At 36.4% G+C, this 17,574-nt stretch overlaps 1 protein-coding gene across 5 annotated transcripts in view; it reads right to left on the bottom strand.

The window, feature by feature from the left end:
- Positions 1-2,286: 2,286 nt before the first annotated feature.
- LOC115451202 (max-binding protein MNT-like) overlaps positions 2,287-17,574 on the bottom strand; it is a 48,386-nt gene continuing 33,098 nt past the window's right edge. For 3 of the 5 annotated variants that reach the window (XM_037436851.1, XM_037436848.1, XM_037436847.1), the window contains 10 exons: positions 10,596-10,824; positions 9,466-9,601; positions 9,099-9,166; positions 8,883-9,008; positions 8,526-8,606; positions 7,834-7,917; positions 5,436-5,538; positions 5,033-5,104; positions 4,385-4,491; positions 3,666-4,253 (listed from right to left, as the gene is read on the bottom strand). In XM_037436851.1, the coding sequence (XP_037292748.1) occupies positions 4,125-4,253; positions 4,385-4,491; positions 5,033-5,104; positions 5,436-5,538; positions 7,834-7,917; positions 8,526-8,606; positions 8,883-9,008; positions 9,099-9,166; positions 9,466-9,601; positions 10,596-10,824 (1,135 nt within the window). In that variant the 3' untranslated portion in view covers positions 3,666-4,124. Of the gene's footprint in view, positions 4,254-4,384; positions 4,492-5,032; positions 5,105-5,435; positions 5,539-7,833; positions 7,918-8,525; positions 8,607-8,882; positions 9,009-9,098; positions 9,167-9,465; positions 9,602-10,595; positions 10,825-17,574 lie in introns of all 5 variants that reach the window. The other 2 variants (XM_037436849.1, XM_037436850.1) reach the window with 2 other exon arrangements.

The raw sequence follows: 17,574 nt of genomic DNA on the forward strand, positions 1-17,574 counted from the left end.
ATTTCACCTATCCATTAGGCAAAGTGACAAAAATCATCGCTTAGAAAAGCATTTTAAAATACTGTATATTAATTTTGTTGAGGAGCGGGCCTGGGTTTGGAAGTGTTTGTCAAGGGAGATAATTAAAAAGTGACATAACACGAACGTCTCTACACGTCACAGCCAATCACATAAACATTTACCACATATAAACGTCTTCAATAAATATAAATACATACACTAGCGCGCGATGACAACTCCATCCTAATTTGTTATTGTCACTTTCTAAACATATAAGTAGCCCTTAACGATAAACGAAACTTATAGAATTTTAATACGTAAATCGACACCCCTAGTTAGTTTTCATATACAAGATAATGGTCAATGATATAAAAGAAACGATATGATTAATTGACATTTCAGTGTGGGGTCGCAACGCGTTACAATATTTCAATGTCTAAATTAAACGGAAGAGAAAGAATTATATACAGTCATTTATAAGAAACAATAATTAAGGGTGTCGACACACGTACAGTTTGCGTCGACAAACGCATATCACCAAAAATCTCTTTCAAAACAGCAGTGTAAAATTTGTATTACTTATTGCACTATTGATAACCATCCTATTCACAAGATATAACCCTTAAATTTAAAGCTCGATTTTTGATAATATTAACTGCAACCGTTTTCATTAGTTCCGATGTAAGCGGGCCACACATTGCGATTATTTGTCGTCGGGTAAATTATTAAAAATAGCTAGTATTGTCAACACGTAAATTATGACGACCGATCGCTTATAAAAATGTCAGGGAAAATATGTTAGAGATTGTGTTTTGTGCACGTCAGGAGGCGTCTTATGCTCAATTATCCCAATTGCAACTACAATTGTGTGTACGTCTGGAGACGTCTTGTGCCAAGTATGACAAATGGAAGTAAAATTTAAGCCGCGAAGTACAATAGGCCGATACTAATCTTTTCATTATATTAAATTCACATTTGTGTTCAGGATGTATGAAAATAATTAATTTTATATACGACTAATGAAAACTAAAATTTGATACACAAAATACAATCTCTATCCATAAACAAAACATTGGCACAATATCGCGATAGAAAAGGACAAAACATTAAGCAGTACTCCCGCCACTGGCATAAAACTGGCACAACAATGCCAAGTCAACAATACACTTTATCATGGAGTCAGAGAGCATCATCTCGGTAAGCAAATAACCAAAAGTTATTGTCCTCTAGCTATTAAACCTGTCATAGAAAAAACCTTCTATTGAAGTACAAAGATAGTGTTGAATGGCGAGGAAGGAACATGTCTTGTACTCTATTTGAAAGCCACTCCACTTACCATGAGGTCCAGTGGAGCCACTTTGCCGTGCCCTTTTAAAAAACACTATTAAATCCAAAGCTAACCTCGTGAATACTATGACTACTTTAAGCGGTGACAGTCAATCACCTATCCATTATAGCAGAGCTCGAAAACCATGAAATGTTTCTTGTAACATTATTTATTAAAGACATGACATAAATTATAAATATTGATAGACTGAGAAAGGAACACCAAAGAAGAAATAGATTCAGTGTCTATGAAGGTATATGAAGGACATGGAAGATGGTATAAAAATTAATTAGAATCTATGGAAGAGGAAAAAATGCAATAGCGTCAAGTAGGTGGACTAGAATTGAATAATTTTGTTGGTAATTTCTACATACGCTCTGCTATTTTTGACAAAATGACCATAGAGTTAGGGCAGTTATGGCAACATTTAATTTCCTGTTTTACTGAATAAACAATACAGAGATACAATTAGCTAATAAATTAAAAAGTTGCAATATCAATTACATTTAACCTACTTTAATATGTATCATAATTAGCAAAAGGCAATCAGCACTTTTGTACTCTAAACGTCGAAGGAACCGTCTACAGTCCATAGACGCTAGAAATAGGAATTAAAAAAGTATTTTCTTACGAAAATGCTCTCTGCACACCATCCATAACCGTCCAGACTAAATGTAACAATAACCACTTATAACAGGCGCAGATCTTGGTAAAGGCGAGAGGTGCAACTGATTTCCTTCCCTTGGAAAATCGAAGTTAAATTTAGAATATGAACCCCCCATTGTAGAACCCCCGTGCTTAAATTTAGCCCCCGAGCCACACCCTAGATCCACTCCTGTTTATATAAATCTTCAGTAGCAACACATTTAAAATTGATAAGTATTGCGCAATGCGGAAACAAATACTCTAATCTGGCGCCGCGGAACATTACAAACTATTTTCAAGTGGATATGAAACTCTTTTGGTCTGGACTCTTTAAAGCGAAGTAATAATTGTACAATTAACTTTTACATTACTATAATGAGCGAATGTACACTTTTTAACAATGTTTCCACCTTAATACACATAAAAACGAGGCACAAAGTGAGGACGGCCGCGCGGCCCGTGCCGGCACCGGAGACCCGTCGACTAGCTCATTGGGACTTATGCGAAGTAAACATCTGGAATATTCTATTTTACGTTCCTAAGTTCTCTTTAACAATTCAAAATAAATCTCCGCACAATAATTAAGTTAAGCAAATGCAATTTAACCTTGAAATGCTAAGTATGAAAATATAGTTACATACATATAATATTGCTTTAATACATTAGCCTTATTAATTTAATACAACGTTTTACTAAAATTACTCTTTATGCTTTTGTCACAGCTCAAATATAATTTACGTTATGGAATATTTTAGTAGTAAGGTTGTGAAAGCTAGGAATAACAACACAATGACAGTTGAAGTACTAGTCGACGTCCTCGCATTTCTGGTCTCCTGGTGCATGATGCCTATCACAATGGATGTCCATACGTATTGCAGTATAGCGACACGAATAAGCCACATGTTCTTTAAATCTAATCTTCATTATTGACATTACTTTAACACAACTGTTAGAAATTGACAACACATAAAAACGTCTTTGTACAGAGTTTCCGTAACTACCAGTACCTAACTGCACACATCACAGATAATATAGAAAAATAAACTTTATCTTGTTAGTTACTATACATAACAAGTACACTTTAGTTTAATTCTACATTTTTTCACAGTAAATGGGAAAAAATTTGATTGTATAGTCGTTACAAATAGGTTATGAGGGTTTCCATGTATTCACTTCCCGCCATTTTGATCACTCGTTTGACAGCTGTCAAACTCAACTGTATGGATGACTCAAATTAAGGCATAGTCATATCATGTTACAAAAAAGTTTCCGAATGAGTCGAGTTCACTTTCTTTATCTATTATCTTTAACCTATACATAGTTTCGCCTCTATGGCAGCAAACTTAATATATCCTTAACATTACCTCTATCCTCTATAGGTACATATAACATTCGGCAGTGTCGAAATGAAAACCCTCATCGGTCGTGTCTTACAAAAGACCTACTAGATGGTCAAAGTCGATTTAACTAGCTATACTCGGATACGACTTTTGTACTGAATCTTTTGTAAGGCACGAGTCTCATCTGTCTATACTCTAATATGGTATACATAATTTTGACAGCTAACAACCTTAGCACGGACGCTTGTATTCAAAACACTAGCCAAGGCATACGACTCGATCGAACTCCAAGTCACCACCAAAGGAATCCGCTCCGTTTGCTCCCAATATACATCGGTAGTAAATAAATAAAAATTAAATAATTTTCATATTTATTGTATTCAATCACAATGCGGAATAACGTTAAACTGTAGAAAAATATAACGCGCCGCACGCACTCCGTCCGGCCGGTGCGGACGCACACGTCCATTTGTCACTTTGCTATCACCGTCTTTGAAAATAACGTCCACTAAATATAGATATTGCATAAATACATTTTTACACAAACGCGCCATCTTAACATAAGAAGCGCGGTCCACGGCTCGGGCGCCGCTCCGCCGGCACGCGCACCGCGCCCGGCGACTGTCCTACGTACGTATAACCGAATTATTGCTCGATAACATTTGGCAGTGTCGCGAAGACCGTCCCCGGCGACGAGGCGTGGTCGCGGGTCAGTCGAAACTCGTGGTAGATTTTGGTCCGTAGTGTGCGAGCAGAGGCGGAGGGTCGGGGCGGGCGCGGGGCGGCGCGCGCGGCGCGGGCGGCGCGGGCCCTCACGACGGCGGCGCCGTGCCGTGCGCGCCCGACACCACCACCACGGGCTTCACGATCGTGGTCGCGCTCAGGTACTGCGCGCTCACCGTCAGCGGCGCCACGCTACCCTTCACCATTTGGGTTTCAACCTGCACGACAAATCAACGCATAAATATCGAAATAAAAGTATCCAAAACTACCAGGACATAATAAACGACTGGAGTTAGCCGATTCCGTAAATGTAATAATTAACTGACGCAAATAAATCATAGTGTGTTACCTTATGTGTAAGTGTGTGCGTCTGCAGCAAGTGAGCGGCAGGCTGCGACACAACCAGCGGCGTCAGACCGCTCACTACAACGCTGCCGCCCTCTGCAACACAACAAACTGTACGTCAATATTACTCTGTCCAAAATAGTGAGTTAATGAGACGACCGGGCCGTTGGATGATCTCAATCAACATGTCTTCCCGTGAACAATGAAAACTGCATGACACCATACTGAGTTCGCCAATCGGTGACATAAGTTGTTGAATACCGTAATACTATTATCCAAGTTCCAATGTAAATATCTAATTTCACTCCAAGAATACAATATTACTCTCTAAGTACCTATCATATATATTATATATATGGTTGGCTAATTTCAATACTTTTATCTAAAATTTTCGTCGTCCGAAATTTTGCAAAGAACGAATTTAGAAAATCTACTCAAAATAAACAAGTGCCTCTGAAATCTGGGAAAAGAATAACTGTTAAATCAAAAAGAGATGCACGAAGCGAGATCACCGAAGATACCGCTGCAGCGATACAGGCGTATGACCATGTTACGACATGGTTTAACGCCCGGATCTATTCATCATTATTTCCTGTTACGTAAGGTATAAAATCGATCATAGGAAACTATTGTACTTTTAAAGTTATAATACCTGTCGAAACGGGTGTGGGAGAGACGATGCCGTTTTCTTTAGATATCCTATTGTTTTCGCCGGTGGTGACACCTGTAACAGATTACATTGTACTTAAAATTTTATAAAACTTATGATTAATATAAAGCGGAATAGGTGTTTTATTAATTTAACTTAGATAACCATCTTTTATAATCTCGTAGGTAATAATCGATGAAAGTTATATATATCGATCTAGTCCTCTTAATTAATCTCCAGTTCTCTTCCAGAGAAAGTGCTGACCACCTGCTGATTCTCACTTTTGTATAAAAAATCATCTACACATTTGTACACTATAACGGACGGCATTCGTTCCATTTAATCAATTTATCTCTAATAAAATCGTGTGTTGGAAATAACGGAATACCAGGACACCATAACTGACCGTTGGTGTGTACGTGGGGCGCCTGCAGCACGCGTAGACCGCCGCCCGCTGACAGCAGCTGCAGCGCCGCCGGGCCCACCACCAGCCCGCCGCTACCCACCACCTACGAACATTCCACAGTTGCGAATCTCTACGTATAACTGACGCCCTGGTTGTATTTTAACATACAGAGTGGTGACGACATAACGACATTAAATGAAAACACGCACCCCACTAGTTGATCAAAACACTCTAAAATTATCAAAAAAGTTATTACGCAAAACTACAAGAATCTAATTTTTCAAACAAACTAAATGCGAAAATAATCTAAATTAAACACACCAGCCTTTATAATATTGTTTATTAACCTCATCTGACCTGTAGGCACTGCACGTAAGAGGCGTACGTACGTACTTATTTGGCGGTCCCTTTGAGCGTAAAGTTTCATTCATGAACGTAATCTAAAAAATGGTGGTCATGGTCACTAGGTTCACCTTTCATGTAAACACTTGAACATTTAATCAAAACTAATACACACGCGTACGAACTACAAAAGAAATGCCGACAAGGTGTCCGGCCGCCGCGCCGCGCCGCGCTGCGCCCGCACAGCAGCATCAGCTGATGTGTGTCTTACAACTTACATTATGATATTTTTTTAATAATATTGAATTTTGTTTCTAATTAATAGTTTAGTTTATCTATCCATACGTAACGCTGTATAAGAACGTTCTCTTCTTTCGAAGAGCTAATCATTCGATCGCGCTGTATCTTCGTTTTCGGTAGCGCTTCCCTTACACCTGGTACGCTATCTTACCAGTACAATTCTTTCTTTGGCTAATAATAATAATGTTATCTTTATGGTGATTACATACATACAATAACATTCTGAGTAGCGAGTAGCACATTGTATTTAGTTGTATTACGCATGTAGGTAAATGAAATTGTTTTGAGGTGAATGACCTAATGAACTTGCGTGGCTAAATCGTAATGCATGTACATCATGTTCTAAAATCGTTAAAGTAAAAAATAATTCCTGCGGCTAAACCATTGATTGTAATTTGATAATTTTTGGTATACGTACTACTAACGTGATACTCGGTATGTGGTTTCATTTAATGTCGCTATGTCGTCACCATCCTGTATAACCTTACATATTAAACTTATCACAAAAACCTTGAAAAATAAAACGAAATGGGTTTTTTCCCAATGATAATTAAAATGTATGAAACTGCCATTCGCAGTTAAAATCTGACTCGTATTTACACCAATTGGAAAGTTTTCATATACTACCGGTAAATGTCAGAGCTATATTTTTTATTCATATTGGTTGAAACACGGGACATCTTTCACACAAAAATATATCAACGCAGTGACATAAAGCAAATGTATATGTGCATACGGAATAGTTTTTCGTTTGATTTTTTTGGATATAGCGTTAATACTTCTTGAATATCTCGGGGTTTTAAACAACAAAATTTTATTACAATCGTGTTATTCAGACACACACATCCACTCATTATTTAATCAGAAGGCAGAAGCGCAACAAGTGCGCCAGATTTCCGCGGAGTATAGAAGGTGTGATAGGAGCGAGCCTATCACCGTATCGGGCGCAAATTCGAGACTACGGTCTGATACTGAGTAGAAAAACCCAATATCACTTAATCCAACTCGGGGATCGAACCCAAGACCTCTGAACTACAGTCGCACTGTAATATAACTACGCCACCGAAGCAGTGATATTATGTATATACATAGATGTAAAAACACAATATTTATAAATTATGGTCATTGTACACATAATATGTATCATTTAATGACCTAAACTATTTGTATAGCTTATTTCAAGTTTACATGACATGACCGTTTCCTTTGTTTGCTACAAATACTATTTTATACTATTACATATTATTTATAGCCAAAATTATAATACAATCGTCATCAATATAATAATCTTCAATAACTAAATGATTAGTAATATTTACTATATTCCAATACAGTACAGTAGGAAACGGCGATAGCCTAGTTGGATTTGGAACGGATTGTCGAGACGATTGCCCGCAGCTTCAAATCTCAAGGACACGCCTCTAACTTTTCTAAGATTATGTATGTATTCTTTGTGAATTATTGCTTGATTTAAGGAAAACATCGCGAGGAAACCTGCATACCTGAAAAGTTTCCTATATGAATTTTGAGGATGTATGAAGTCTACCAACTCACACTAAAGCAGCGTGGTGCACTAAGGCCCTCTCAGTAATAATGGACGCCCGTGCCCAACAGTGAGACAGAATATAATACAGGGTTGATATTATTAATGCAGTACAATATATACCCATACATACATGCATAGAAAATGGAAGAACCTAAAACATTTCTTCCCTTGGTTAAGTTTTACCATTAATTTAGTAAATAATTAAATTACCTGTGAGAGCGGTAAATGTATTTGAGCTGGATGCACCAGAGTGCTCAATGTGTTTGTGACACCATTCTCCACAGGCTGCCCGTTCTGTAACAATTATAATACTTTTTCAAACAAACTCATTGGTGACAACGCACAAAAAAGACAGACAGACTTAACTAAAAAAGGCGATTTGAGGGAAACTAATAAAAAAGATTTGAAAACAATATAGAAGGCAATGAATTGGGCGGTCGTCGAAAGTGAAAATCTCTGTTTTTGTCTTTTTCAACTCATAGGGTTATAGAACTTTAGAAGGGTGTTTTTTAACAAAATCAGAAAATATATATACTTTTAAATTAGGTCACTTTGTTCTAAGGATCCATTCTCGATCTATCTGATCAAATTCTTGTTATTAAAAGTACAAATCAGGACATGTTGATTACTGATTTAAAAACCTACAAAATTAAATTTTATTAATTTATCTATTTTAACCTATTTTTTTCAAGCCGGAACGTTATTGACTATTATGTATCGAACCAAAACGTCATTGCGGTAAGCTTCGTGTTTTTTAACCTTTACTGCTCATTTTTTTTATTTTCGACAAGTACTGCTCAATTAATTTTTTCTTTATTTTTTTTACTCAATTTATTTATATGTACTGATTAGGATTGTTCTAGAGTCCACAATCCAATGATTACAAAAAAATTAGAGCTCACTTGTTGCGTCGTCGGTTCCGCTGGCGCTAGTGTAGTTAACGTCAACGTGTTGTGTCTTGTACCGTACGACGTCCGCACCACCTAGAAACAAAAAAATATATATTATAGGTATTTTTCGCTTGTGGTAGTGTTCGGGTAATGGAGAAATTTAATTATGAAAAATAAGTAAGTTAAATGTAATGCTGGGAGTTCAAGTTGAACAAGTCAAAGAATAGACATCTGTCAAACTAACACTAACTCAATAAATGAAAACTAGATGGCACCACAAATACGTCGTAAGTTTGTTTTGAATGCGCGTCATCCCTAATCCGAGATTAGGTCAGCTCTAATTTCTAACACGCTACCAGGCAATCATACCTGCGAGGTGGTCGGAGTTATTTGTATGGGTAGCGCGGGCAGCGTGCGCAACTTAGTACTCAGGTTAAGAGTACGCGGCGGCGAAGCCTCCATTTGAGCGGCGGAACGAGGTGGTGAACTGTTAATCTGTAATTCGCAAAGTTAACCGGTTATGGCCTATGGATTTCGTCAATTATGGTAATTAGTATTTGCTATTATGATGAAATATATACTTACACTAATGGGAATTCCTAACAATTGTCCGTTGATAGGTTCATCTCTATCTTTGTCATCACAGATTGGGTCTGAAAAAATAATAATAACATCGTAGTATCAAAACAGAAATTCTGCCAAGAGCATAATAGTTATTCTCCATAGATGTCGCTACTAGATGTAAAAATAAGTATCTAAGTTTTTTTGTTATACATACGCTTCATTAGTATACACAATGATTACTATAGATAGTGTTTTAATATATTTTTTAATAAAACATTATCGATAAAATAAATCATAATGAAAACAATAACGCGAACACCGAACGACAAATGTAATAATCTCGACCGTTGGTACCAGGAGCGCATAGCACAAGAGGAGGTCAACGCACCAATACTCCGTGGGCGAACCGTGGCGCGCACCGACACCTCTCTCTTGAGCGCGGCCAGCCTCTGTTGCGCCGCAATCTTCTCACGCGCCAGCCTTTCCATTTCATGCTCACATTCACGCTCCTTGCGACGAAGCACCTGCAGACAATGTACCAGGCTATCATAAACACGTAGCAATTTGACGTCAGATACGAAATACGTTTAACCGCCCCACTCGTATTTGAAAACAGAATGCAGAGCGTCTATTGTGAAAACTTTGAACAATGGAAGAAACTTATCAATCGAAGCATGATTGTACAAAAGTAAAATTGAATTTCAGAATTTTGTTCAAAAGAAAGTTTTGAATAAAATCGTGCGGGTCGGGACCGTCGTTGTTCAAACAATAGTCGTGAAACAATTTGTACGGAAAGAAGCCATAATGTTCATCTTTTTAATTACGAAATTTGGTTACGTACATTGTTGGGCATTGACGCATTTTTCTCGAATCCACAATCAGTCTGTTTCGACAGAACGGAAAGTTTTATTTCACGGAGTTAGTCGGCACACAATAGTCTCCTGTTTTGTAAGGTTTCTCGAGCCGTGAGTCGTCTCCGAACAATGGCACACGTTTGAAGTCGGATCATTTTTTTGAAGAACACGCTAAATCTTTAGCTTTATGGTTAGAATCGCTATAATGCAACACTCTCCTAAAAATGCTGAAAGCATTGATTCAGAATTTTGTAAAGATAGTTTGCAGCAAACTATTATCGAAGTCTAGTTTTCTTCACCAAACTTATGCTATGTTATTTATCCGCGTCTAATCCCAGATCTCAGACTCTAAGTTATAACCCAGCCCTTGACGTCACAGATTTAATTTACAATGAAATAGTAGTACATGCCCTGGTGTTTCTATGTTTACGCGTCACAACTGTTGAGCATATTTCGATGGCCGATTCACTTATATGTTTGTATTAACTTCTTCTGTCCAGCAACGGGATGTAATTACAATTTATTTAAAGAATACAGCTAGTGTAAATGTTGGTCAGATATAATATCTAATATCTCAGTCCAAGGAACACTGCGCTTTGTTATTCCAAATTCTGGATGCCTATTCATGGGCAGTCGCATCAAGCAAGTTGTTCGAAGCACTCACCTGTATATACCTAATTGCGGAGCCCAGTATTGACAGGTTGGAAGTCTTCTTGTCATCTGGCGTGGCTGGGAGCTGCCGCTTGAGCAACTCGAAGCACTCCTTGAGATGGGCGCGTCGGTTCTTCTCGAGCTTGTTGTGCACCTCGCGGGTGCCGGCGCGCGGCGTGCTGCCGACGCTGCTGCCGCTACCGCTGCTGCTTACTGACGGCGGGGAGGGGATCTGGGACGGCCTGGAGGCAAACAAAATGATGATTTTTTAATAATGAACTGAACTTAAGTAAACGAGTTAGTAGTCATTCGAAGATAAAGATGGGACTCTAGATTGACTGGTAGAGAATACTTTCAACATTAGATCCGATTTTAAATATTTCGTACAAAGAAATGAGGTAAACTCGGAATAAGATTAAATCTAAAATACAATCCTAGATTTTTACAATCGAAACGTGAGTAGTGCAAAATATAATTTGTATTAAAAACCACACTATGTAAACATTCATAATATAATAAAATAATCCGTTTTGTTTGTTTCCCTGTTCCGTGATGTTATCTTAATTTTTCGTTAGTTATATGAAGGCCAAGAGGTTTTTTTATCCAGTTCAATGTAGTGATTAAACCAACATTTCACATTAAAAACTCTAACCGTAGTTATTATAAATAGTAATCACAATAACAGGAATAAAATATATGAAGACTCATTTTGACATTGTGGTAATAAATAAAACTTTATATAAATACTTGTCTGATTTTTTGGTAACTTTGTTGTTTAGTAAGAATATGTCTACGTAATTGTATTTCGCACTGAAAGTGTAATGTTGCGGTGACAAATTATCTTAGAGCAGTAAGGCTCGACCGAGATCTCGGTCTCGGTCTCGGTCTCGGCATTCTCGGCTATAAATCCAGCCGAGAATTTGGTCTCGGTTCTCGGCTAAAAACCGCCGAGATTCTCGGCAATTACCGAGAAACTTTGTACGGAACAGAATGAGATTCAAATCAGCGCGCGGCCATATTCGTCGCTCGGTGTGAGTGAGTGAGTAGGCAGTCTGCGTTGTGATTGGTTGGAGTCCCAGTTGGTGAACTGCGGCCACCTTCGCGCCGTTCGTTCACGGTTTATTTAGCCATTGTTGTTAAATTGAAATTAGTTAAAATATTCTAGTTAATAAAGGTAAGTAACAAACCCACATTAGGCCAGCTTTATGAATGCCTAAACCCCCTCAGTAGTAAAGGAGAGATGTTCCCAGCAGTGGGATCCAATATTTAATACATCGTATAAATTGTACAAATGTAAGTACTTTTAACCGACTTCAAAAAAAGGAGGAGCTTATCAATTCGACGGGAATGATTTTTTTTTTCTTTTGTATGTTTGTTACCTCAGAACTCGCTCATTTATGAACCGATTTGGAAAATTCTTTTTTTTTTCGAAAGAATTTCTCTCCAGATTGGTCCCATAATTTTTTTACAACATCGCTTCAGTAGTTTGGTTTTAAAACTAAAAAAACTAGAATAATTATGTCGTCCTAGAAAACGAAATCGCGAATTTTGCTTTCCTATGACGTTTTTAGTTATGTTTTTGCATTGAGTTTGGTTGAGTGTACTTCTCATATACTTATACATATAGCATAACATCTTTTCCGAGTGTCAGGGGTAGGCAGAGGCGTAACATTTCAGCGCGATAGTCGTACTGTGTGTGAAACATATCAGTTGTGTTTTTAGGTTGGGTTTAGTTGACTCTACTTCTTACATGCATATATATAGCATCACACCTTTTCCCCTTTTCAGGGGTAGGCAGAGGTGTAACATTTCAGCGCGATAGTCGTACTGCGAGCGAAACACATTAGCTGTGTTTTTGCGTTGGGTTTAGTGGACTCTACTTCTTACATACATACATATATATAGCATCACACCTTTTACCCTTTTCAGGGGTACTCAGAGGTGTAACTCCTGAGCGCGATAGTCGTATCGTGAGTGAAACACGCCATCGAGAAGGTCTATTTTTTTACTAACACAAAAAATCAAAAAATGAAAATAATTTTAACAAAAAATTAAACCGCCTTCAAAAGCACTCAAAACCAAAAAATAATTTCACATAACAGGTATATATTGGATACCAATTTTGGAGTCGGTGCCTAATTAAAATTGCTAGTTAAGCTATATTTGTTGCATAGTCCATCTATGAGCTAAATTTCTTATATACCTCATATACCTGTTATGTGAAATTATTTTTTGGTTTTGAGTGGTTTTTGAAGGCGGTTTAATTTTTTGTTAAAATTATTTTATAAGTATTGTTTTGCTGAGTTATTACTTGTACGATAAAAGGAGACACTCTTTGAAGGGTGAAAATACCGAAAAAAAAATTATACTATATTATGTTATTTGACTTTAATTGTTAAGCGGTTTTTTTATAAAACAGTGCCTACTGTAGTATACAATTAACAATTTTTTTATAGTTTATTCATGATTTGTCTATTCTCGGTCTCGGCCGAGATTTTATTTCATTCTCGGTCTCGGTCTCGGTCTCGGCCGAGATTGAAAAACCCGTCTCGGTCGAGCCTTATAGAGCAGTAATAGTGGCATTAACGCGTGTAAAATTAAAATAAATTTTTATTGATATTTATTTTGTTCCAAACTTACACTTTTTTATTTTACATCTACGGATCGAATAAGTGTTAATGTCAAGAAGATAAAAATCCACATAACTATAACACAGTTCCATTTCAGTTTCGTTTCCAATTAGAATGAATAAAACAATTACACTAATTAAGTCAATAATAACAATTCATCTATTTTCATTTTCATCTAATTTCGTGTCATGTCCCCAGGAAGGCGTCACCAACAGAAGGATTCACCAATCGTCGTATTCTTTATTTTTTATTTGTTCAAAGATATGATTTCGCATGACCTAATGAGACTGGCATTACAGATTCATCATTTCCATCATGGTATAAGATTTTGTCATTGTGTAAGCTTAGAATATTATGAATTGGAAATGCCTTTTTCATGTTAAATATGGATGCATTATTATATCATTCTAATCATTCAAAGTCCAAACAATATAGCAGTGTGCGCATTCTATTGTTTGCTTCTGCGAACTGTGTTTCGTAACATTTATAGATAATGTTTTACAAAAGGAAAACATCGCGTGGACACGTGCCGACGTCGTCGTATCTATGCGAATAATTGACTTTTATCACGTTAACTACATTATTAATGTGAACGTCAAATATGAAGTGTTCGTAATTAGTTAATTAATATTAGAAATAACCTATCAGATGAGTTGAAGCATGCATTCACTGATTAAGCAGTAGATACTAACTAACATCCACCATTTTTTTATTGCTGCTTGAACGACGAGACGAGCTTGTCGTTCGCCTGATGGTAAGCGATACGACCACCCATTAACATTAGAAACACCATTCAACACCTTTGATTACAAAGTATAGTTTGGTATTCCACTGCGCTCGCACTCCTGAGACATGAGATGTTAAGTCTCTTCTTCCAGTAGTACCTACTTACCCAGGCGGACGCTCACATATGAGAGACCTACCACATAAAAGTACCATTTTTTAAAACCAATAATTTTGTATGCATTATTATTATTTTAATAATAATGCATACAAAATTTGATAATTTTTAAGTAGAACACAATATATTGTTTTCAACAAGACGCAAAACATCTTACACATTCCGATTCATCATTTTTTTTTAGCTACCCACCACAAATATGGCGAATACCCGAACAGGTATTCGAAAACATTTGTTAAATATCATATTTTGAAATTATTTGAACCAAAGATAAGACACTGTGATAGTTAATCGCGTTCTAAGGATTGCGAAGTACATTACACAATTGTCCATAGTAGCAACTGACCAGTGGCTTAGCTTGTCAGAGAGGCCCTATATCAAAATTTGTTGAGGGCCCTTCAAAGCAGTGCGCACTTTTGGGCGCCTGCTTCAATTTAACGTAGGTATAGTCTAAGAAAGAAGGCCCTTAACCTTTCCAGGGTCTTAAACTATATCCATACCAAATTTCATAGAAATCCGTTCAGTAGATTTTGAGAAAATCGATAACATACAGACAGCCAGAAAAGGGGACTTTGTTTTGTAATATGTATAGGTAGATAGAAGCTGCAAAATCGTCCGAATTTCTCGTATCCCTAAATAACATTTGACAATGATTTTAATTCGATCCAAAACCTGACCAACTGATATAACATTCTACAGGCCATAATCCAAGATCATCTAGTTTCTGAACGAACAGGTCCTAACCTATGCCAAACCTACGTCACAACCTTCAAACATTTGCACAACGAATAAAAACCATCTGTTTTGACGGTAACATATTTCAAAATATGAATTTGTTTGCGCTTATCACAAAATCGAATTGAATAATATGTTAAACATGACGTAACATATGAACCGTCTGTTATTGTAACAAAATTATCATAATCAAAAAAATTCCATCGCAGGCGCCAATGATTTTCGACGTCCAAAACTTGCGTTACGTATTTATCATTGCATTTGCGAGTCTGAATTGACAGAAATATTCCGACAAAACATGCTAGTTGTTTTTTTACTATGATTATAATAATAAAACGGTATAATGAGGGACGTTTAGAATAATTGTTTTAAAATCGAATACATTTTATGTTTCCCTAGTATTAAAATATATTGACTGACTTGAATAAGAATAGAAATGGGGAATTTCCAAACTTAAATGAGGGTCTTAGCTTTATCAACCTCATTGACCTAACACGGATTGCTATTTGCTACTAGATGATAAACTTCACATACCTTTTAAATTATAAATACTTTTAATTTCCTACCAGGTACCATTAAACCTTACAATAATCAACTAGGAGTATGCAAGTAAGTTCAAAAAGCAAGAGAACTTTGCCGATAGAAGCCGGATCATACGCAGTTTCTTTAATAAAATACAACAACATTTTCATAAACCTCCAAAGCCTTAATTAAGTCATGTGTCTACGTTAACTGTCACGATGCAAAATCCACTCACCTTGATAAACGTGTTCGTATGAATGATGCATGCCTGGTACAGTACGCAAGGTCTCACAATACAAACGTATAATCAAAACGCAAAGACAATTTGTAAAGTGCATGCGTAGTATTCTTTTAATATAGGATCGGTAACGTATTGTGATGTTTTTTCTTTTTTTTTGGATTTGACACTCAAGATTCATATTTGGGAATATCCTTAACATTCCTTTAGGATAGAAGTTGTGTAGAAGTTAAAGTGAAATTTGTCGAAGAGTATTATCGAGTGTAGAAATATGACGAAAACATAGTATTTGCCCCTAATATAGACGTATAGTTTCCAATGAGATAATTGATAAAAAGCATTGTGAATAAAAATAAGGCACGAAACTGGAAAAATAATTGGGTATATAGTTACTTAACAAGTCATATAGAGCGTTACGACAAAGTTTAAACGGAATAAATAATTAAAACAACTTCGAACGAATGGTGGCTAATGAAGTAAAACTGAACAAAATCAAGATTATTCAGCCATAAACAGATGCAAGTATTATTGTTTTAAGTAAAATGAAAAACAATTAAACTTTATTGCATAATACGGGGAACATAAAATTATAGGAGGCTTATTTGATTTTGAACATATTGACCTAAATTATAGAGAAATATATTTTATCATGGAACGTACACAAAACCGATTTGTGTATCCAGTAAACTGAACAATGGATATGGGAAAGCTAGATTTAGTTCAGCGCATACGTCCTGGATTGTGCCTTATGTAAAATAATACTTAGGCGATGCACGTGTTCACTCACAATTTTTTTTTATTTACACAAAAGTTGGAATAAAACTACAAAATAAAAAAAAAATGGAAAAAATTAACGATTCCCCGCACTCTGTGCTCGTATCTAGTACGTTATTCAATTCGCATTTGATATCCCAGCCTTGACAGCGTTCTGAAGAAATGTACGCATCACTAAATCTATTACAGGGCTGTCGATGAATATGCTCGATGCAGAACCCACGTGCTTCAATGACATTTAACTTATTTCATACGAAAATAACCTTCACGGAACTGTATATTAGGATGTGTTTGCTAAACCGATAGGAACTGAAAATAGCTTACTAATAGCTGCTAGAGAAATGTTTAATTTCTGATTTGAAACTACTTTGCTAGCCACGCTACAAATATATGCTCAAATACGTAATTATTCAGTACATGTTACTTGACACTAAAAAATAATAATTGTTATAATGATTGTGGCAAAGATGATCATCACAATATTATGTATTGTATTTAAATGTAAATGATACTATTATTTATATTGGGAACTATATTAGCTTTTCTTATAATATCCTAAGATAAACATCATGTAAAATTTGCGAAGTATTTATTATCTTCTTTCTAGGCATTAAAAATCTCACTGTATTACAATAGTAAAAAAATATGTAGTAATTTTATTACTTCTAAAATCCTAATTGTTTTTTGTTGACTCACCAATGACAACCCTGCACCAGGACAACATAACATTGTGAGAGCATTAAGCAAGGATAGAAATTACAATTCTCATCGTGACCCACATACATTTTATTATATTTAATTTATGAAGAATGCTCCAGATTTGTATGATAGTAACGCTTAAGCGTTGTCATTAAAAACAAACGTAAGGTCACGCTTGGTATAGCAAATTGAACAGTCATTGACTATGCATCGTAACCTATAAATCTGTGTGAATGTAGCCTCATAAGAATCCTACCAATTTAAATAAATAAGTGGGAAAATTTGTGCAGATGGTGCTTTACTGGTGGTAAGTCTCTCATATGCGAGAGTCCGCCTGGGTAGGTATCACCGCAATGTCTATTTCTGCCGCCAAGCAGCAGCAGCAGTAGAAATGTGTAGTCACTGTTGTCCTCCGGTTTGAAGGACATTGTAGCCAGTGTAAATACAGGACATAATAAGACTTAACATCTCAAGTCTCAAGATGGCGAGCACA

This window comes from Manduca sexta, chromosome 9 (genome assembly GCF_014839805.1).
Source record: "Manduca sexta isolate Smith_Timp_Sample1 chromosome 9, JHU_Msex_v1.0, whole genome shotgun sequence".
NCBI classification, from domain to species: domain Eukaryota; kingdom Metazoa; phylum Arthropoda; class Insecta; order Lepidoptera; family Sphingidae; genus Manduca; species Manduca sexta.